The 24323-nt window shown below is 43.9% G+C and overlaps 1 protein-coding gene across 1 annotated transcript in view; it reads left to right on the top strand.

Moving 5' to 3' along the window:
* Nucleotides 1–19179, top strand: part of LOC142663566 (pancreatic triacylglycerol lipase-like) — a 46321-nt gene extending 27142 nt beyond the window's left edge. The window contains exons 9-13 of the mRNA XM_075842311.1: nt 6056–6174; nt 6422–6548; nt 7004–7115; nt 16782–16949; nt 19084–19179. Of these exons, the coding sequence (XP_075698426.1) occupies nt 6056–6174; nt 6422–6548; nt 7004–7115; nt 16782–16949; nt 19084–19147 (590 nt within the window). The 3' untranslated portion in view covers nt 19148–19179. The remainder of the gene's footprint in view (nt 1–6055; nt 6175–6421; nt 6549–7003; nt 7116–16781; nt 16950–19083) is intronic.
* Nucleotides 19180–24323: the final 5144 nt, after the last annotated feature.

The raw sequence follows: 24323 nt of genomic DNA, 5'->3' as shown, positions 1-24323 counted from the left end.
AGATAATGTAGTAGATGTCACCTGCAGTCCTATGTAAGACCACAGATAACACAGTGATAACTCTCTGATTACAGATAATGTAGTAGATGTTACCTGCAGTCCTATGTAACACCACAGATAACACAGTGATAACTCTCTGATTACAGATAATGTAGTAGATGTCACCTGCAGTCCTATGTAACACCACAGATAACACAGTGATAACTCTCTGATTACAGATAATGTAGTAGATGTTACCTGCAGTCCTATGTAACACCACAGACAACACAGTGATAACTCCCTGAGTACAGATAATGTAGTAGATGTTACCTGCAGTCCTATGTAACACCACAGATAACACAATGATAACTCTCTGATTACAGATAATGTAGTAGATGTTACCTGCAGTCCTATGTAACACCACAGATAACACAGTGATAACTCCCTGATTACAGATAATGTAGTATTGTTACCTGCAGTCCTATGTAACACCACAGACAACACAGTGATAACTGCCTGAGTACAGATAATGTAGTAGATGTTACCTGCAGTCCTATGTAACACCACAGATAACACAGTGATAACTCTCTGAGTACAGATAATGTAGTGTTACCTGCAGTCCTATGTAACACCACAGATAACACAGTGATAGCTCTCTGATTACAGATAATGTAGTGTTACCTGCAGTCCTATGTAACACCACAGACAACACAGTGATAACTCTCTGAGTACAGATAATGTAGTGTTACCTGCAGTCCTATGTAACACCACAGATAACACAGTGATAACTCTCTGAGTACAGATAATGTAGTAGATGTCACCTGCAGTCCTATGTAACACCACAGATAACACAGTGATAACTCTCTGAGTACAGATAATGTAGTAGTGTTACCTGCAGTCCTATGTAACACCACAGATAACACAGTGATAACTCTCTGAGTACAGATAATGTAGTAGTGTTACCTGCAGTCCTATGTAACACCACAGATAACACAGTGATAACTCTCTGAGGACAGATAATGTAGTAGTGTTACCTGCAGTCCTATGTAACACTACAGATAACACACTGATAACTCTCTGAGTACAGATAATGTAGTAGATGTTACCTACAGTCCTATGTAACACCACAGATAACAGTGATAACTCTCTGAGCACAGATAATGTAGTGGATGTTACCTGCAGTCCTATGTAACACCACAGATTACAAGGTGATAACTCTCTGAGTACAGATAATGTGGTAGATGTTACCTGCAGTCCTATGTAACACCACAGATAACACAGTGATAACTCTCTGAGTACAGATAATGTAGTAGTGTTACCTGCAATCCTATGTAACACCACAGATAACACAGTGATAACTCTCTGGGTACAGATAATGTAGTAGTGTTACCTGCAGTCCTATGTAACACCACAGATAACACAGTCATAACTCTCTGAGTACAGATAATGTAGTAGATGTCACCTGCAGTCCTATGTAACACCACATATAACACAGTGATATCTCTCTGAATACAGATAATGTAGTAGATGTTTCCTGCAGTCCTATGTAACACCACAGATAACACAGTGCTAACTCTCTGATTACAGATAATGTAGTAGTGTTACCTGCAGTCCTATGTAACACCACAGATCACACAGTGATAACTCTCTGATTACAGATAATGTAGATGTTACCTGCAGTCCTATGTAACACCACATATAACACAGTGATAACTCTCTGAGTACAGATAATGTAGGGGATGTTACCTGCAGTCCTATGTAATACCACAGATAACACAGTGATAAATCTCGAGTACAGATAATGTAGTAGATGTTACCTGCAGTCCTATGTAACACCACAGATGACACAGTGATAACTCTCTGAGTACAGATAATTTAGGGGATGTTACCTGCAGTCCTATGTAATACCACAGATAACACAGTGATAAATCTCGAGTACAGATAATGTAGTAGTGTTACCTGCAGTCCTATGTAACACCACAGATAACACAGTGATAACTCTCTGATTACAGATAATGTAGTAGATGTTACCTGCAGTCCTATGTAACACCACAGATAACACAGTGATAACTCCCTGATTACAGATAATGTAGTAAATGTTACCTGCAGTCCTATGTAACACCACAGATAACACAGTGCTAACTCTCTGATTACAGATAATGTAGTAGTGTTACCTGCAGTCCTATGTAACACCACAGATCACACAGTGATAACTCTCTGATTACAGATAATGTAGATGTTACCTGCAGTCCTATGTAACACCACATATAACACAGTGATAACTCTCTGAGTACAGATAATGTAGGGGATGTTACCTGCAGTCCTATGTAATACCACAGATAACACAGTGATAAATCTCGAGTACAGATAATGTAGTAGATGTTACCTGCAGTCCTATGTAACACCACAGATGACACAGTGATAACTCTCTGAGTACAGATAATTTAGGGGATGTTACCTGCAGTCCTATGTAATACCACAGATAACACAGTGATAAATCTCGAGTACAGATAATGTAGTAGTGTTACCTGCAGTCCTATGTAACACCACAGATAACACAGTGATAACTCTCTGATTACAGATAATGTAGTAGATGTTACCTGCAGTCCTATGTAACACCACAGATAACACAGTGATAACTCCCTGATTACAGATAATGTAGTAAATGTTACCTGCAGTCCTATGTAACACCACAGATAACACAGTGATAACTCTCTGAGTACAGATAATGTAGTAGTGTTACCTGCAGTCCTATGTAACACCACAGATAACACAGTGATGACTCTGAGTACAGATAATGTAATAGATGTTACCTGCAGTCCTATGTAACACCACAGATAACAGTGATAACTCTCTGAGTACAGATAATGTAGTAGATCTTACCTGCAGTCCTATGTAACACCACAGATAACACAGTGATAACTCTCTGAGTACAGATAATGTAGTAGATGTTACCTGCAGTCCTATGTAACACCACAGATAACACAGTGATAACTATCTGAGTACAGATAATGTAGTAGTGTTACCTGCAGTCCTATGTAACACCACAGATAACACAGTGATAACTCTCTGATTACAGATAATGTAGTAGATGTTACCTGCAGTCCTATGTAACACCACAGATAACACAGTGATAACTCTCTGATTACAGATAATGTAGTAGATGTTACCTGCAGTCCTATGTAACACCACAGATAACACAGTGATAACTCTCTGATTACAGATAATGTAGTAGATGTTACCTGCAGTCCTATGTAACACCACAGATAACACAGTGATGACTCTCTGAGTACAGATAATGTAGTAGTGTTACCTGCAGTCCTATGTAACACCACAGATAACACAGTGATAACTCTCTGATTACAGATAATATAGAAGATGTTTCCTGCAGTCCCATGTAACACCACAGATAACACAGTGATAACTCTCTGAGTACAGATAATGTAGTAGTGTTACCTGCAGTCCTATGTAACACCACAGATAACACAGTGATGACTCTCTGAGTACAGATAATGTAGTAGTGTTACCTGCAGTCCTATGTAACACCACAGATAACACACAGTGATAACTCTGAGTACAGATAATGTAGTAGTGTTACCTGTAGTCCTATGTAACACCACAGATAACACAGTGATAACTCTCTGATTACAGATAATGTAGTAGTGTTACCTGCAGTCCTATGTAACACCACAGATAACACTGATAACTCTCTCAGTACAGATAATGTAGTAGATGTTACCTGCAGTCCTATGTAACACCACATATAACACAGTGATAACTCTCTGAGTACAGATAATGTAGTAGATGTTACCTGCAGTCCTATGTAACACCACAGATAACACAGTGATAACTCTCTGATTACAGATAATGTAGTAGATGTTACCTGCAGTCCTATGTAACACCACAGATAACACAGTGATAAATCTCTGAGTACAGATAATGTAGATGTTACCTGCAGTCCTATGTAACACCACAGATAACACAGTGATAACTCTCTCAGTACAGATAATGTAGTAGATGTTACCTGCAGTCCTATGTAACACCACAGATAACACAGTGATAACTCTCTGATTACAGATAATGTAGTAGATGTTACCTGCAGTCCTATGTAACACCACAGTTAACACAGTGATAACTCCCTCAGTACAGATAATGTAGTAGTGTTACCTGCAGTCCTATGTAACACCACAGATAACACAGCGATAACTCTCCGAGTACAGATAATGTAGTAGATGTTACCTGCAGTCCTATGTAACACCACAGATAACACAGTGATAACTCTCTGAGTACAGATAATGTAGATGTTACCTGCAGTCCTATGTAACACCACAGATAACACAGTGATAACTCTCCGAGTACAGATAATGTAGTAGATGTTACCTGCAGTCCTATGTAACACCACAGATAACACAGTGATAACTCTCTGAGTACAGATAATGTAGTAGATGTTGCCTGCAGTCCTATGTAACACCACAGATAACACAGTGATGACTCTCTGAGTACAGATAATGTAGTAGTGTTACCTGCAGTCCTATGTAACACCACAGATAACACAGTGATAACTCTCTGATTACAGATAATATAGAAGATGTTTCCTGCAGTCCCATGTAACACCACAGATAACACAGTGATAACTCTCTGAGTACAGATAATGTAGTAGTGTTACCTGCAGTCCTATGTAACACCACAGATAACACAGTGATGACTCTCTGAGTACAGATAATGTAGTAGTGTTACCTGCAGTCCTATGTAACACCACAGATAACACACAGTGATAACTCTGAGTACAGATAATGTAGTAGTGTTACCTGTAGTCCTATGTAACACCACAGATAACACAGTGATAACTCTCTGATTACAGATAATGTAGTAGTGTTACCTGCAGTCCTATGTAACACCACATATAACACAGTGATAACTCTCTGAGTACAGATAATGTAGTAGATGTTACCTGCAGTCCTATGTAACACCACATATAACACAGTGATAACTCTCTGAGTACAGATAATGTAGTAGATGTTACCTGCAGTCCTATGTAACACCACAGATAACAGTGATAACTCTCTGATTACAGATAATGTAGTAGATGTTACCTGCAGTCCTATGTAACACCACAGATAACACAGTGATAACTCTCTGAGTACAGATAATGTAGATGTTACCTGCAGTCCTATGTAACACCACAGATAACACAGCGATAACTCTCTGAGTACAGATAATGTAGTAGATGTTACCTGCAGTCCTATGTAACACCACAGATAACACAGTGATAACTCTCTGAGTACAGATAATGTAGATGTTACCTGCAGTCCTATGTAACACCACAGATAACACAGTGATAACTCTCTGAGTACAGATAATGTAGATGTTACCTGCAGTCCTATGTAACACCACAGATAACACAGCGATAACTCTCTGAGTACAGATAATGTAGTAGATGTTACCTGCAGTCCTATGTAACACCACAGATAACACAGTGATAACTCTCTGATTACAGATAATGTAGTAGATGTTACCTGCAGTCCTATGTAACACCACAGATAACACAGTGATAACTCTCTGAGTACAGATAATGTAGATGTTACCTGCAGTCCTATGTAACACCACAGATAACACAGCGATAACTCTCCGAGTACAGATAATGTAGTAGATGTTACCTGCAGTCCTATGTAACACCACAGATAACACAGTGATAACTCTCTGAGTACAGATAATGTAGATGTTACCTGCAGTCCTATGTAACACCACAGATAACACAGTGATGACTCTCTGAGTACAGATAATGTAGATGTTACCTGCAGTCCTATGTAACACCACAGATAACACAGTGATAACTCTCTGAGTACAGATAATGTAGTAGATGTTACCTGCAGTCCTATGTAACACCACAGATAACACAGTGATAACTCTCTGAGTACAGATAATGTAGTAGATGTTACCTGCAGTCCTATGTAACACCACAGATAACACAGTGATAACTCTCTGAGTACAGATAATGTAGTGGATGTTACCTGCAGTCCTATGTAACACCACAGATAAAGTTACTGTAACAACCCTCGCTGTATTCTATCACCAGGTACCCGGGATTTTGCCGCTTGCAATCATTTGCGCAGTTACAAGTTTTACACGGAGAGTATCCTGAAGCCAGACGCCTTTATTGGGTTCCCGAGCTCCACCTACAGCTCATTCTCATCGGTAAGATTTGCTCCTGGGGGGTCACATATTTAATCATCTATTATCCATCATGTTGTTACCAGTTCTATTCTTCGTTATATCTGTACTCGGGAGAGCTGGGTGACGACCCTTCTGGGAGCCATGTTGGTTGTCACCCAGCTTTCCCACAATCAGATGTAACTGAGAATTTTCTGACAGAAGACGAGACTCCAGGATTTTAGGGGCAATGACCTTTGTAGGAATATTTCTCACTTCTGCTTCGTTTTAGGGTGCGGGGTTCCCGTGCCCCAGCGGTCAATGCCCATTAATGGGCCACTTTGCTGACACTTACAGAGGGGTCACCTCTTCCAGCCAGAAGTTCTATCTGACCACCGGGGATCAGTCCAGCTTCGCTCGTGAGTTTCACCTTTAATCCTCCATGTCCCGGATGTTACTTGTAATAGATCATAATCCGTGTGTAATGAAAAATTCTGCAACTTCCTAATAGATTTTCTGTTCCAATTCCTCACCATTCTCCAAATCTGTGCTTGCTGTCAGTGAATCGTTCAATTCTTGCTTACATCCAGAGAATGAAAATCTGTCCTGATCCTGATATCAGACCTGCCAACTTGTCAGAAGGGACATCAGGGAGACTCCAATAAATTGTGTGCAACATTTTTGGCTTTGTTCCCCTCCTATGACACCCCGAATATCTGACATTTGAATCCAAACCGGACAGGTTTTCAGTCTCTAGATGTAAACAATCATTTTCTTATTTACTGACAGCAAGTAGAGGTCTAGATAATTGTGAGGAAAGGTTGCAGAGATGTTGATTTTACGATGATTAAGCTTCTCTCTCGCCTTCCTCCAGGCTTTAGATACAAGGTCACAGTACAGATCGCAGGCTCGCTGAATGTCCAGGGATTTTTCCACGTTTCCTTGTTTGGGACCAATGGGAACACTCGTCAGTATCAAGTCTTTAAGTGAGTAACAAACTTGTCCTGGTGAGGAATGTATATTGATGCCATCTGTGCCCAAATAGTGCCCCACAGTGTCCATGTAATGCTATACTGTGCTCGCATGTTTCCAAAAGTTGCCTTATAGTACCCAGAGTGTGCCCAGCATCATCCATGTAATGCTATACTGTGCTCACATGTAGCCAAAAGTGCCCATATAGTGCCCAGAGAGTGCCAAGCAGTGTCCATGTAATGCTATACTGTGCTCGCATGTAGCCAAAGTGCCCATATAGTACCCAGAGTGTGCCAAGCATCGCCCATGTAATGCTATACTGTGCTCACATGTAGCCAAAAGTGCCCATATAGTACCCAGAGTGTGCCAAGCATTGTCCATGTAATGCTATACTGTGCTCAGATAGAGCCAAAAGTGCCCATATAGTGCCCCACAGTCTCCATGTAATGCTATACTGTGCTCACATGTAGCCAAAAGTGCCCATATAGTGCCCAGAGAGTGGCAAGCAGTGTCCATGTAATGCTATACTGTGCTCTCATGTAGCCAAAAGTGCCCATATAGTGCCCAGAGCGTGCCCCACAGTGTCCATGTAATGCTATACTGTGCTCGCATGTAGCCAAAAGCGCCCATATAGTGCCCAGAGAGTGCCCCACAGTGTCCATGTAATGCTATACTGTGCTCGCATGTAGCCAAAAGTGCCCATATAGTGCCCAGAGAGTGGCAAGCAGTGTCCATGTAATGCTATACTGTGCTCATAGAGCCAAAAGTGCCCATATAGTGCCCAGAGCGTGCCCCACAGTGTCCATGTAATGCTATACTGTGCTCAGATAGAGCCAAAAGTGCCCATATAGTGCCCAGAGCGTGCCCCACAGTGTCCATGTAATGCTATACTGTGCTCGCATGTAGCCAAAAGTGCCCATATAGTGCCCAGAGAGTTCCCCACAGTGTCCATGTAATGCTATACTGTGCTCATAGAGCCAAAAGTGCCCATATAGTGCCCAGAGCGTGCCCCACAGTGTCCATGTAATGTTATACCATGCTCACATAGAGCCAAAAGGGCCCATATAGTGCCCAGAAAATGCCACACGGTGTCAATGTAATGCTATACTGTGCTTGCATACAGCCAAAAGTGCCCATATAGTGCCCACAGACGGCTAGCAATCTAGGTCCACGCCAGGCATCAATCGATGCTCTTAATACATTGTGCGCTAAAAGATCAAATAGACTAAATCTGCGGACCCCTGAACATTTACGGCAGATATATATAAAGGGCTGATACTTGGTGGCTGAAGAGATAAATGTGCTCCTATACGGCTGCTACCTGGTAGTTACATTTACAACTGTGCTTCAATAGCGCTGGCACTGGCGCTGGCACTGGCGCTGGCACTGGCGCTGGCGTTGGCACTGTTTACTCTGAATCTGGTGCAGGTGATTAGGACTGCAGAGTTACACAAGCAGTTCAGTGTTCTGGACTTTAATGAGTGGGGCGATAGATCTCTACCTGTACTACCAATATCTACCAGTGTATATGAGTGGGGCGATAGATCTCAACCTGTACTACCAATATCTACCAGTGTATATGAGTGGGGCGATAGATCTCTACCTGTACTACCAATATCTACCAGTGTGTATGAGTGGGGCAATAGATCTCTACCTGTACTACCAATATCTACCAGTGTATATGAGTGGGGCGATAGATCTCAACCTGTACTACCAATATCTACCAGTGTATATGAGTGGGGCGATAGATCTCTACCTGTACTACCAATATCTACCAGTGTGTATGAGTGGGGCGATAGATCTCTACCTGTACTACCAATATCTACCAGTGTGTATGAGTGGGGCAATAGATCTATACCTGTACTACCAATATCTACCAGTGTGTATGAGTGGGGCAATAGATCTCTACCTGTACTACCAATATCTGCCAGTGTGTATGAGTGGGGCGATAGATCTCTACCTGTACTACCAATATCTACCAGTGTATATGAGTGGGGCGATAGATCTCTACCTGTACTACCAATATCTACCAGTGTGTATGAGTGGGGCAATAGATCTCTACCTGTACTACCAATATCTACCAGTGTATATGAGTGGGGCGATAGATCTCTACCTGTACTACCAATATCTACCAGTGTGTATGAGTGGGGCGATAGATCTCTACCTGTACTACCAATATCTACCAGTGTATATGAGTGGGGCGATAGATCTCTACCTGTACTACCAATATCTACCAGTGTATATGAGTGGGGCGATAGATCTCTACCTGTACTACCAATATCTACCAGTGTGTATGAGTGGGGCGATAGATCTCTACCTGTACTACCAATATCTACCAGTGTATATGAGTGGGGCGATAGATCTCAACCTGTACTACCAATATCTACCAGTGTATATGAGTGGGGCGATAGATCTCTACCTGTACTACCAATATCTACCAGTGTGTATGAGTGGGGCGATAGATCTCTACCTGTACTACCAATATCTACCAGTGTGTATGAGTGGGGCAATAGATCTATACCTGTACTACCAATATCTACCAGTGTGTATGAGTGGGGCAATAGATCTCTACCTGTACTACCAATATCTGCCAGTGTGTATGAGTGGGGCGATAGATCTCTACCTGTACTACCAATATCTACCAGTGTGTATGAGTGGGGCAATAGATCTCTACCTGTACTACCAATATCTACCAGTGTATATGAGTGGGGCGATAGATCTCTACCTGTACTACCAATATCTACCACTGTGTATGAGTGGGGCAATAGATCTCTACCTGTACTACCAATATCTACCAGTGTGTATGAGTGGGGCGATAGATCTCTACCTGTACTACCAATATCTACCAGTGTATATGAGTGGGGCAATAGATCTCTACCTGTACTACCAATATCTACCAGTGTGTATGAGTGGGGCAATAGATCTCTACCTGAACTACCAATATCTACCAGTGTATATGAGTGGGGCGATAGATCTCTACCTGTACTACCAATATCTACCAGTGTATATGAGTGGGGCAATAGATCTCTACCTGTACTACCAATATCTACCAGTGTGTATGAGTGGGGCGATAGATCTCTACCTGTACTACCAATATCTACCAGTGTGTATGAGTGGGGCAATAGATCTCTACCTGTACTACCAATATCTACCAGTGTGTATGAGTGGGGCAATAGATCTCTACCTGTACTACCAATATCTACCAGTGTATATGAGTGGGGCAATAGATCTCTACCTGTACTACCAATATCTACCAGTGTGTATGAGTGGGGCGATAGATCTCTACCTGTACTACCAATATCTACCAGTGTGTATGAGTGGGGCGATAGATCTCTACCTGTACTACCAATATCTACCAGTGTGTATGAGTGGGGCAATAGATCTCTACCTGTACTACCAATATCTACCAGTGTGTATGAGTGGGGCGATAGATCTCTACCTGTACTACCAATATCTACCAGTGTATATGAGTGGGGCGATAGATCTCTACCTGTACTACCAATATCTACCAGTGTATATGAGTGGGGCGATAGATCTCTACCTGTACTACCAATATCTACCAGTGTGTATGAGTGGGGCGATAGATCTCTACCTGTACTACCAATATCTACCAGTGTGTATGAGTGGGGCGATAGATCTCTACCTGTACTACCAATATCTACCAGTGTGTATGAGTGGGGCAATAGATCTCTACCTGTACTACCAATATCTACCAGTGTGTATGAGTGGGGCGATAGATCTCTACCTGTACTACCAATATCTACCAGTGTATATGAGTGGGGCAATAGATCTCTACCTGTACTACCAATATCTACCAGTGTGTATGAGTGGGGCAATAGATCTCTACCTGAACTACCAATATCTACCAGTGTATATGAGTGGGGCGATAGATCTCTACCTGTACTACCAATATCTACCAGTGTATATGAGTGGGGCAATAGATCTCTACCTGTACTACCAATATCTACCAGTGTGTATGAGTGGGGCAATAGATCTCTACCTGTACTACCAATATCTACCAGTGTATATGAGTGGGGCAATAGATCTCTACCTGTACTACCAATATCTACCAGTGTGTATGAGTGGGGCAATAGATCTCTACCTGTACTACCAATATCTACCAGTGTATATGAGTGGGGCGATAGATCTCTACCTGTACTACCAATATCTACCAGTGTGTATGAGTGGGGCGATAGATCTCTACCTGTACTACCAATATCTACCAGTGTGTATGAGTGGGGCGATAGATCTCTACCTGTACTACCAATATCTACCAGTGTATATGAGTGGGGCGATAGATCTCTACCTGTACTACCAATATCTACCAGTGTGTATGAGTGGGGCGATAGATCTCTACCTGTACTACCAATATCTACCAGTGTGTATGAGTGGGGCAATAGATCTCTACCTGTACTACCAATATCTACCAGTGTATATGAGTGGGGCGATAGATCTCTACCTGTACTACCAATATCTACCAGTGTATATGAGTGGGGCAATAGATCTCTACCTGTACTACCAATATCTACCAGTGTATATGAGTGGGGCAATAGATCTCTACCTGTACTACCAATATCTACCAGTGTGTATGAGTGGGGCAATAGATCTCTACCTGTACTACCAATATCTACCAGTGTATATGAGTGGGGCAATAAATCTCTACCTGTACTACCAATATCTACCAGTGTGTATGAGTGGGGCGATAGATCTCTACCTGTACTACCAATATCTACCAGTGTGTATGAGTGGGGCAATAGATCTCTACCTGTACTACCAATATCTACCAGTGTGTATGAGTGGGGCGATAGATCTCTACCTGTACTACCAATATCTACCAGTGTATATGAGTGGGGCGATAGATCTCTACCTGTACTACCAATATCTACCAGTGTATATGAGTGGGGCAATAGATCTCTACCTGTACTACCAATATCTACCAGTGTGTATGAGTGGGGCAATAGATCTCTACCTGTACTACCAATATCTACCAGTGTATATGAGTGGGGCGATAGATCTCTACCTGTACTACCAATATCTACCAGTGTGTATGAGTGGGGCGATAGATCTCTACCTGTACTACCAATATCTACCAGTGTGTATGAGTGGGGCAATAGATCTCTACCTGTACTACCAATATCTACCAGTGTATATGAGTGGGGCGATAGATCTATACCTGTACTACCAATATCTACCAGTGTGTATGAGTGGGGCGATAGATCTCTACCTGTACTACCAATATCTACCAGTGTGTATGAGTGGGGCGATAGATCTCTACCTGTACTACCAATATCTACCAGTGTATATGAGTGGGGCGATAGATCTCTACCTGTACTACCAATATCTACCAGTGTGTATGAGTGGGGCGATAGATCTCTACCTGTACTACCAATATCTACCAGTGTATATGAGTGGGGCGATAGATCTCTACCTGTACTACCAATATCTACCAGTGTATATGAGTGGGGCAATAGATCTCTACATGTACTACCAATATCTACCAGTGTGTATGAGTGGGGCAATAGATCTCTACCTGTACTACCAATATCTACCAGTGTGTATGAGTGGGGCGATAGATCTCTACCTGTACTACCAATATCTACCAGTGTGTATGAGTGGGGCAATAGATCTCTACCTGTACTACCAATATCTACCAGTGTGTATGAGTGGGGCAATAGATCTCTACCTGTACTACCAATATCTACCAGTGTGTATGAGTGGGGCGATAGATCTCTACCTGTACTACCAATATCTACCAGTGTGTATGAGTGGGGCGATAGATCTCTACCTGTACTACCAATATCTACCAGTGTATATGAGTGGGGCGATAGATCTCTACCTGTACTACCAATATCTACCAGTGTGTATGAGTGGGGCAATAGATCTCTACCTGTACTACCAATATCTACCAGTGTATATGAGTGGGGCAATAGATCTCTACCTGTACTACCAATATATAACAGTGTGTATGAGTGGGGCAATAGATCTCTACCTGAACTACCAATATCTACCAGTGTATATGAGTGGGGCAATAGATCTCTACCTGTACTACCAATATCTACCAGTGTGTATGAGTGGGGCAATAGATCTCTACCTGAACTACCAATATCTACCAGTGTGTATGAGTGGGGCAATAGATCTCTACTCGTATTATTGACACTAAGGGTATGTTCACACGGCAGCGTCCATTACGGCTGAAATCACCGAGCTGTTTTCAGGAGAAAACAGCACCGTAATTTCAAACGTAATGGCATGTTGAGGAGTTTTTCGCTGCGTCCATTACGGACGTAATTGGAGCTGTTTTTTCTATGGAGTCCATGGAAAACGTCTCCAATTACGTCCCAAGAAGTGACAGGCACTTCTTTGACGCGGGCGTCTTTTTTACGTGCCGCCTTTTGACAGCGGCGCGTAAAAAAATGACCGTCGGCACAGAACATCGTAAGACCCATTCAAATGAATGGGCAGATGTTTGCCGACGCTTTTGAGCCGCATTTTCGGACGTAATTCGGGGCTAAAACGCCCAAATTACGTCCGTAAATAGGGTGTGTGAACCCGGCCTTACTATTACTTGTACAATATAAAAATTTCTAGTTAAGAGAAATCTATAAAAATATCAAAACATATAAAATAATAAAAAATATCAAATAAAACAGAATAAAAACGGGAGAGGCAATGATTCTTGTGGAGCACATACAGTGAAGGAAATAAGTATTTGATCCCTTGCTGATTTTGTAAGTTTGCCCACTGTCATAGACATGAACAGTCTAGAATTTTTAGGCTAGGTTAATTTTACCAGTGAGAGATAGATTATATAAAAAAAAAAACCTGAAAATCACATTGTCAAAATTATATATATTTATTTGCATTGTACACAGAGAAATAAGTATTTGATCCCTTTGGCAAACAAGACTTAATACTTGGTGGCAAAACCCTTGTTGGCAAGCACAGCAGTCAGACGTTTTTTGTAGTTGATGATGAGGTTTGCACACACGTTAGATGGAATTTTGTCCCACTCCTCACTGCAGATCATCTGTAAATCATTAAGATTTCGAGGCTGTCGCTTGGCAACTCGGATCTTCAGCTCCCTCCTTAAGTTTTCGATGGGATTAAGGTCTGGAGACTGGCTAGGCCACTCCATGACCTTAATGTGCTTCTTTTTGAGCCACTCCTTTGTTGCCTTGGCTGTATGTTTCGGGTCATTGTCGTGCTGGAAGACCCAGCCACGAGCCATTTTTAATGTCCTGGTGGAGGGAAGGAGGTTGTCACTCAGGATTTGACGGTACATGGCTCCATCCATTCTCCCATTGATGCGGTGAAGTAGTCCTGTGCCCTTAGCAGAGAAACACGCCCAAAACATAATGTTTCCACCTCCATGCTTGACAGTGGGGACGGTGTTCTTTGGGTCATAGGCAGCATTTCTCTTCCTCCAAACACGGCGAGTAGAGTTAATGCCAAAGAGCTAAATTTTAGTCTCATCTGACCACAGCACCTTCTCCCAATCACTCTCAGAATCATCCAGATGTTCATTTGCAAACTTCAGACGGGCCAGTACATGTGCCTTCTTGAGCAGGGGGACCTTGCGGGCACTGCAGGATTGTAATGTGTTACCAATGGTTTTCTTGGTGACTGTGGTCCCAGCTGCCTTGAGATCATTAACAAGTTCCCCTTGTGTAGTTTTCGGCTGAGCTCTCACCTTCCTCAGGATCAAGGATACCTCACGAGGTGAGATTTTGCATGGAGCCCCAGATCGATGTGGATTGACAGTCATTTTGTATGTCTTCCATTTTCTTACTATTGCCCCAACAGTTGTCTCCTTCTCAGCCAGCGTCTTACTTATGGTATTGTAGCCCATTCCAGCCTTGTGCAGGTCTATGATCTTGTCCCTGACATCCTTAGAAAGCTCTTTGGTCTTGCCCATGTTGTAGAGGTTAGAGTCAGACTGATCATTGAGTCTGTGGACAGGAGTCTCTTATACAGGTGACCATGTAAGAGCTGTCTATAATGCAGACACCAAGTTGATTTGGAGCGTGTAACTGGTCTGGAGGAGGCTGAACTCTTAATGGTTGGTCGGGGGTCACATACTTATTTCTCTGTGCACAATGCAAATAAATATAGATCATTGTGACAATGTGATTTTCAGTTGTTTTTTTTAAATATAATCTATCTCTCACTGGTAAAATGAACCTAGCCTAAAAATTCTAGACTGTTCATGACTTTGACAGCGGGCAAACTTACAAAATCAGCAAGGGATCAAATACTTATTTCCTCCACTGTATCATATCCGTCTACCAAATTACTTTAATTAATAGTGTCAATGTAAAGTGCGTAAGCACCAGAAATAAATATTCATACATTTTATGAACACCAAATATAGACGGTTACACGGTAACCGGGAGCAACAATATCCCTAAAGGTTTAAAGAATCAGTGAGAAATTCATGATATATTCTGGGGAAAATGAACAGTAAACCCACGTTATTGACAGCGTCACCGCGTCCATGTAAAGCCGTTATGTCAGAAAATATCAAAACATGAAAAGTACTCAGAATTGATATCATAACCACAACGACCTGAGCTACAAAACTAACGCCACGCAACACAAGCAACGCAAAACAAGCAACGCAAAACAAGCAACGCAAAACAAGCAACGCAAAACAAGCAACGTAAAAAGAACAGAACTGCAGTTTTTTGTTCTTCTCACCACAACATTTTGTTAATAAAAAGTGAAAAATCGTAAGTACCCCAAAATAGTAACAAGGAAAACGGCAGCTCGTCCAGCAAAAAACAAGCGCTCAACGACAGAAAAATCATAAGGTGACAACTGTCAGGATGAGGCGACACAAATAGAAATTATTTTTTTTTTAAAGTATTTTTATTGTGCAAAAGCTGTAAAAAAATGTATTTGGAATCAACGCAATCAAACTGACCCACAAAAAAACACCATAACTAATTAGTTAAACCGCACGGTGAATGTCATGAAAACGAAAACCTATAAACCCTTCTTTCCCCGCCCCCCAAAAAAGCAATTAATGCCATAAGGAAATGCAGCTCCTCCTGCTAACACGGAGCCCAAAACCCACGAAAAACAAAACAGTTATGGCTCCCGGAACACAAAAATAAAATAATTGCCGTGTCCTCAAGGGGTTAATAATTATTAAAATGAAGGTGATGACAACCCACAAATCTTCCAGCACAAACACAGGCGAACCACACGTCCCAGCAATCCCTGTCCACCTCCCCCGGCCGAGCATAAACTGAGGGTTAGGGCTCGTTTACACGAGCGTGTTATAAGTCTGTGCGACGCGTGGGTCGTACGCACCTATATTAGTCTATGGGGCCGTGCAGACAGTCCGTGATTTTTGCGCAGTGTGAGTCCGCTGCGTAAAACTCACGACATGTCCTATCTTTGGCCGTTTTTCGCGTAGCACGCACCCATTGAAGTCATTGGGTGCGTGAAAACCATGCAGGTCGCACGGAAGCACTTCTGTGGGACGAGCTTGATTCGCGCAACAGCTGTCAAACTGTGAATGTAAACAGAAAAGCACCACGTGCAAACATACCGTGTCACAATGATGGCGGCTGCGCGAAAATCACCCAGCCGCGCATCATACGGGGCTGACACACGGAGCTGTTAAGTGCCTTTTGCACGAGCCCTTATACTGATCGTGTGTTTCCTCCGTGCAGTGGATACATCAAGACCGCGAGCTCGTACACGGCGTACATAGATGTGGAGACCGACATCGGACCCCTCAACAGACTCAAGTTTATCTGGAACGACAACATCATTAACCTTCTCTTCCCCACCCTGGGGGCATCAACCGCAACCGTCCAGTATGGAAAAGATGGAAAAACGTAAGTGACCCATGTTACCTACCCGTGGTCCCACTGCTGTCACCACAAACTTACACCCTCCCTGGGGTAGATCATCCACTAACTGCCCAATGTTGCTGCCCCTGTGCCCTGTGATGCCTCCTGTATATGTGGAATAGAAAAGGTGAGGGATCAGCGGCGCTCCTCCGAGGTGGTGCGTGGAGTGAGATGGTGTAGATTGCCGGCTGCCACCCACTGCAGTCCCTCAGTGATAATTCCTTGGTACCGGGGACGAAGCATATAGAAGAAAAAGAACAGGAAACGTCAGTGTCGTATGACGGCACCAGTTTATTAATTCCCCATGTCCTGAATAATCGAATAGGCGCTATGATCGTGATAACTACAGGGCGATTTATGTTCAAAAACGTTTATTATTTGCAAAGTTATGAGCATTTTTCTAAATATGGTAATTTGGCTGTACTTGCCAAACAGGAGGAGACTCTTTTCACTCTGGGTGAAGTAATATTTTCTGTATGATGCTGTCCAATCAGCATACAGCTTCTCCCCTGTCCAATCAGCTTACAGCTTCTCCCCCTTCCCAGCAACACAGTGTGATCATACAGTATACAGCTTCTCCCCCTTCCCAGCAACACAGTGTGATCATACAGTATACAGCTTCCATTCCCAACTGTGTTTTCAACTGGCGATAACTCCAGTTGTTTCACAGCGATCCTGGTGCCATGTGAAGGATTAGAATCTCCTCTTTCATATATCACAAGAACCGCTGTTCTAGGTGGTCCACAGCCGGAGATATATTTATTTGAAGTGAACCCCCTTCCCACCAGCCTCAGTCTCTCACACCGTGTGAAGCAGCTTCATGCTGATAGGTCAGAGGCTGTGAGGAGGCTCCACCTCCGGAGAATCGCTGCTGTTACCTCCCACTTGGCTAAGAAAAGCTCATTTACAAATTTAGAAAAAAGCTCAGAACTTTTAAAATAATAAACATTTTGGGACAGAATTTTCACCAGTTTTATCCGTCTGACAGCGCCGATCAGATTATCCAGGAGATCGGACATTACTAAACTAGTGACAGAGACTCTTTAAGTGTCATATCACGAGATCAATGCTTGTGAGGCATAAAAAGACAAAGCTGGATGTGATAGTTCTACTAGTTCTAGACTACAACAATATAAATGACAAACCAAACAGATGGAAAATGTGGGTTCAGGTGGTATCAATACTCTCACTGGTAATACATGATAGGAGATTTGATGACTCCATCCATTCACAAGGAAGAAGTCCAAGCCAGATCTATCCGGGAATCCCTCATTGCAGTTTGTGGTAATAGCGCAGGTAGAAGGCTCTTGTATAAAGGTCATAAAAATAAAGGGGCACATACTATACAGGCAGCACATGTGACCCCCCCACTCTACATGGTTCTCTATGATACATTGTAATCAGGGGGGGGGGGCAGATACTATACAGGCAGCACATGTGACCCCCCCACTCTACATGGTTCTCTATGATACATTGTAATCAGGGGGGGGGGCAGATACTATACAGGCAGCACATGTGACCCCCCCACTCTACATGGTTCTCTATGATACATTGTAATCAGGGGGGGGGGGGCACATACTATACAGGCAGCACATGTGACCCCCCCACTCTACATGGTTCTCTATGATACATTGTAATCAGGGGGGGGGCACATACTATACAGGCAGCACATGTGACCCCCCACTCTACATGGTTCTCTATGATACATTGTAATCAGGGGGGGGGGCACATACTATACAGGCAGCACATGTGACCCCCCCACTCTACATGGTTCTCTATGATACATTGTAATCAGGGGGGGCACATACTATACAGGCAGCACATGTGACCCCCCACTCTACATGGTTCTCTATGATACATTGTAATCAGGGGGGGCACATACTATACAGGCAGCACATGTGCATCTGTGGGGCCCATAATAAGCGGCTCACGCTTAGAACGCCTCTTTTCTCCTGCCCTGTGATGTGTGAGGTTATATTGGCCTCACCCTCCCCTCAATCACAACAGTGATGGGGCACCAAGGGGCCCCATTTTGATTTTTGCTATAGGCCCTCTGTGCTTTGTGGTGCAGGCCTTAGATAAATCATGCAAGTTTAACATTATTATTTTACTTTGGCAGGTATCAATTTTGTGGCAGCGGAACAGTCAGAGAAGAAGTCCTGCAGACCTTGAATCCCTGTTAAATCTGCTGTGATCGGCCGTGAAATAAAGATTAGTCTACAAAATGTCTCATTGCTGAGTGTTTCCTGACAGATATGAGGAAAAGTAGCCAAAGAGTGAAAGTTCAGATATCTGTAGAATAATGTCTTATACCCAAGCACAGCAAAAGCAACATCATAATTTTGCTGGCTCCCAGTTATAAATCTCATAATGTACCCAAAGTATTATACTCCAGAGCTGCACTCCCTATTCTGCTGGTGGAGTCACTGTGTACATACATTACTTATCCTATACTGATCCTGAGTTACATCCTGTTTTATACTCCAGAGCTGCACTCACTATTCTGCTGGTGGAGTCACTGTGTACATACATTACATGACTTATCCTGTTCTGATCCTGAGTTATATCCTGTATTATACTCCAGAGCTGCACTCACTATTCTGCTGGTGGAGTCACTGTGTACATACATTACTTATCCTGTACTGATCCTGAGTTACATCCTGTTTTATACTCCAGAGCTTCACTCACTATTCTGCTGGTGGAGTCACTGTGTACATACATTACATGACTTATCCTGTACTGATCCTGAGTTACATCCTGTATTATACTCCAGAGCTGCACTCACTATTCTGCTGGTGGAGTCACTGTGTACATACATTACATGACTTATCCTGTACTGATTCTGAGTTATATCCTGTATCTCTTTATTTTATATAAATTTACAAAACATAAACTGAAAAACAAATACATAACTAATTCCATATAACCAAAAAGTCACAACCCAATTCTTATAAACAAATTTTCTTATATACATCTCTGTATATGAGAAGAGAAAACTATACCAGACCCGGCCACATACACCCCACTCTTATATACTTACATCTACACTTCATCCGAAGCTAAACAATAACTAGAATATATACAAACATCATATAAACGTAATCCAAAGTACCAACAGAAAATCCCCCGACCCGCGTCAACCAAGGGCCTAAAGAAACAACATAATAATGATGATAATAATAATCAAACAACATAATAATAGCAAATAAAATAATAATAATAATAATAATAATAATAATAATAACAAAAACAATCCAAATTATAATAATACTAATCCCAATTGTTTTTTTTAATTTTCTTTTATCTTTTTTTTTTTTTAAATTTTTTTTTTTTTTTTAATCACACTATACACATCCTGACTTTCCTTAACCTTACCCTTCTTACCTAAACTCCACCACCCCAGCCGGCATCTCGCCTCATGTCCTCTCACGTCCGCATAGTCCAGATGCTGGCCCCCACCACCACACCCAACACCCCAGCCCAGCCCCCCGCCCCATGTCCTCCCATGTCCGCATAGTCCGGGGCTGGGTCAGGCAAACCCCCCCCCCCCCCCCGACCCCTCCCAACCTATCTATTAACCCCCTTAAGTCTATCCCTATTCTAACAACATTTTTACAATATAATACAATACACATCACCAACTTGTCCAAATACCAAACCATATACAAAATACACCGTACCCGAAAGCACCAAGTTCGGTCGCTTGTAAACCTTTTTCCTGCCATTTCAATCCTAAACAAAACAAAAATCTTCCTGTGCTTACCTAGCCCATCACCAGATAGAGAGAAGGGAAAGCCCCCCCCAGCACCCCCCCAGAGGCCAAGGTACCACGTCCACCGCTGCACCCTCCCTATCGCTTGCCCTATCTCCTTACCCTATTACTAGCCCTTTCTTGACCCTATTGAAAGCTGACCCTATGCTGACCCTCACCTTTCCCTTATTCCGAGCCCTATCGCTATATTTTTTTTTGGTGCCTCAGCGGAACGCAGACCCCCACCTCCAGTTGAGCACCGGTGACGACCCCCCCCCTCCCTCATGAAGGCAGACACATTAAGGCACCCAAAAGGAAAAGCCCCTCCAAAGACGAGAGGCTTTGGATGCTCCCAATCTGCCAACCTCCAAAGAATGCACCTTCACCAGGTCACCCATGATATTGCTAACAACCTCATCCACTAGGAGGATTTTCTTCTGGGTAGAAACTAGACATCGTGCATTCCACATAAAGTGCCTGACCACTATACTGACTAGAAACAAGGTGCAATGGTCCCTACCACCGAGGTCTCCGAACACTCCATAGGCCCACCCAGCATAGGAGAGGCTGGTTAGGCCTGGCCAACCAATGGAGGCTCCCACCCTTTTGTATACCTCTGTATTGAAAGGGCAATGAAGCAGGAAATGCTCCATGCTTTCCAGCACTCCGCCGCACTCCTCCCGGGGGCAATCCCGATCTTCAGAGCTTCTGCACTTTAGATTGCCCCTCACATACAGTCTCCCATGGAAGCAACGCCAAGCCAGATCCCAAAACTTCTGGGGAATCCTCGCTGAATTTAAAAGTTTTAATCCCACCCCGAGGTCACTACTTGGGCAGTCTTTGAGCGCCAGGGGCTTCTGGAAGTGGGTCATCAGTACCCTCCTGTCAAGAAATTTTCTCGACATGGTCCTGATCTCCCACACCTCCAGACCCCACCGGCGAACAATCTTCAGCGCCAGGGTGGCATAAGCCGGGAGATGTCCGTGAGGTGTACGCAGGTCTTTCACTTGCCCTCCTCTCTCCCATTCCTGGAAGAAAGGCCGAAACCACCCCCTGCAGGAGGATATCCACCAAGGAGCCCTCTCTTGCCAGAGGTTTGCCAGGTTGATCTTAACAAAGGTGTTCACTAGGAACACCACCGGGTTAACCATACCTAACCCGCCTAGTGTCCTTGGTAGGTAAGTAACCTCCCTCTTGATTAGGTTGAGCCTGTTCCCCCATAACAGCTGGAAGAACAGGCTATAGACCCGAGTCCAGAGAGGTTCTGGCAAGATGCACACACTGCCCAGGTAAAGCAACATGGGCACCAGGTAGGCCTTGGCCAAGTGAACCCTTTCCCTCAGGGTTAAGGACCAACCCTTCCATTGGTCGACCTTCTGGGCAACTAGATTCAGCCTATCCTCCCAGTTCTTCTTGGGGTAATCACCCTGGCCAAATTCGACTCCTAAGATCTTAGCAGAACCCTGAGGCTCTGGAAGGGTGTCCGGGAGATCAAAACCAGGATCTTCTCCTCCCAGCCAGAGACTTTTGCACTTATCCCGGTTGATCTTGGACCCAGATGCCAATGAGTAACGCTCCACTTCCGACATCACCCACTCTGCCTCCCCTCTCGAGGAGACAAAAATGGAGACGTCGTCTGCGTACGCAACCACCCTCTGAGTGGCCTCCGGCCCCTCCAGGCCGGCCCGACTCCCGCCAATGGCCCACGATCGATCCTTTTAAGAAAAGGATCAATTGCGAACGCATATAGCAAAGGGCTCAAGGGACAACCCTGGCGGACACCAGACCCAACCTCAAAGGGGGTTCCAACCCAACCGTTCACCAGCGCAAAAGTCTCAGCCCCAGTGTATAAGGTCTGTAGCCAATTGACAAACCCCCCCGGTAGGCCGTACCTCAGAAGGACCGACCAGAGGTACTCGTGGTCCACCCGGTCAAAAGCCTTGGCCTGGTCCAAGGACAGGATGTACCCCTCCCACCGACCAGAATTTCCCTGCTCCACTGCCTCTCTGACACTGAGGACAGCACTAAATGTGCTGCGGCCTGGAACAGAGCAATGCTGGACCGGCGAAAGGAGCCGGGATGCAAACTTCACCAGCCGATTAAACAGCACCTTTGCGAGAACCTTTCTGTCCGTATTGAGCAGCGCTATGGGACGCCAATTCTCAATACGGGTCGAGTCTTTACCCTTCGATAAAACGATCAAGGCCGACCTCCTCATTGACATTGGCAAAGTACCCGAGGAAAGGCACTCATTAAACACCTCAGTCAAGAGGGGAACTAGGGTTCCTTTAAAAGTCTTATAAAACTCGGATGTTAAGCCATCCGGCCCTGGCGATTTTTTGAGGGCAAGCCCATCAATCGCCAATCCCACTTCCTCTTCCTTGATCGAGTCTATCAAAACACCGAGAGAGGGGTCTACCCCTGGCTCAGGGATGGTTTCAGCCAGGAAAGCCGACATCTCGTCTCGGTTTGGATCTTGCTTCCCCAAGAGGTGCGAGTAGAAGGATCTGACGACCTCCAAGATCCCTGATTTGGATCTCTTCAGAGATCCTGTACTATCAATCAGTCCTGTCACAACCTTACGACTCACTGACATCTTACAGTTCCTGTAGGGGTCGGGCGAGCGGTACCTCCCGAAATCCCTCTCAAGAACTAAAGATGTGTGCCTATCATACTGACACCTCCTGAGCAAAGCTTTCACCACGGAGATCTCCTCCCCACTACCCCCGGTTGAGACCAGATGTTCGAGTTTCCTCCTCAGTTCCTGATATAGGCGGTACCTACTCATGGACCTGAGGCTCGAGAGCCTGCGGAAAAATCCTGCCACCCGGACTTTAAACAACTCCCACCACTCAGACTTAGTACCACTGAGATCCAACAAAGGTACCTGGCTCTGAAGAAAATCCTCAAAGGCCTGTCTTATCTCCGCTTCTTCCAAGAGAGTAGAATTCAGCCTCCATATACCTCTTCCCATCTGGAGGGACTCTGCAATGTTCAAAGAGAAAATAATCATACAGTGATCGGAGAACTCCACCTCAACAACGGACACTGGTGAAGAGATGGCTTCCTCCTTCAAAAAAAACCTGTCTATCCTAGACCTACAACTACCTCTACGATAGGTGAAACCCGAGTGGCCTGGGGTATGCCTGATGTGGATATCCACCAGGCGAGCATCGCTAACTATATTTTTTAATGCTACACTATCATAGGTCAATTTTTTATCTCCGGAACCTCCTCTATCTCGGGGCCTCACGACAGTATTGAAGTCCCCTCCAAAGATAACTTGTCGACCTGAAAAAAGGAAAGGCTTAATCCTCATGAAGAGACTTTTACGGTCCCATTTGCTCTGGGGTCCGTATATATTGATTAATCTTAATTCCTGTCCCCTCATGAGGACATCTAAGATCAAGCACCTCCCCATTTCTAACTCAATCATCCGTCGGCATGTTACCGGTGCGGTGAAAAGGACCGCCACTCCGCTATAGGGCTCAGCCGCAAGAGACCAGTAGGAGGGCCCGCGTCGCCACTCCCTCCTAGATTTAACGACGTCTGCCAAAAGTGACAGCCTGGTCTCCTGCAAAAACAAAATGTCGGCTTCAACTCGGCCA

This window comes from Rhinoderma darwinii, chromosome 11, assembly GCF_050947455.1.
Source record: "Rhinoderma darwinii isolate aRhiDar2 chromosome 11, aRhiDar2.hap1, whole genome shotgun sequence".
Classification (NCBI taxonomy): domain Eukaryota; kingdom Metazoa; phylum Chordata; class Amphibia; order Anura; family Rhinodermatidae; genus Rhinoderma; species Rhinoderma darwinii.
Note: the sequence above shows the minus strand (reverse complement) of the source record. Positions and strands in the feature narration are given on the sequence as shown.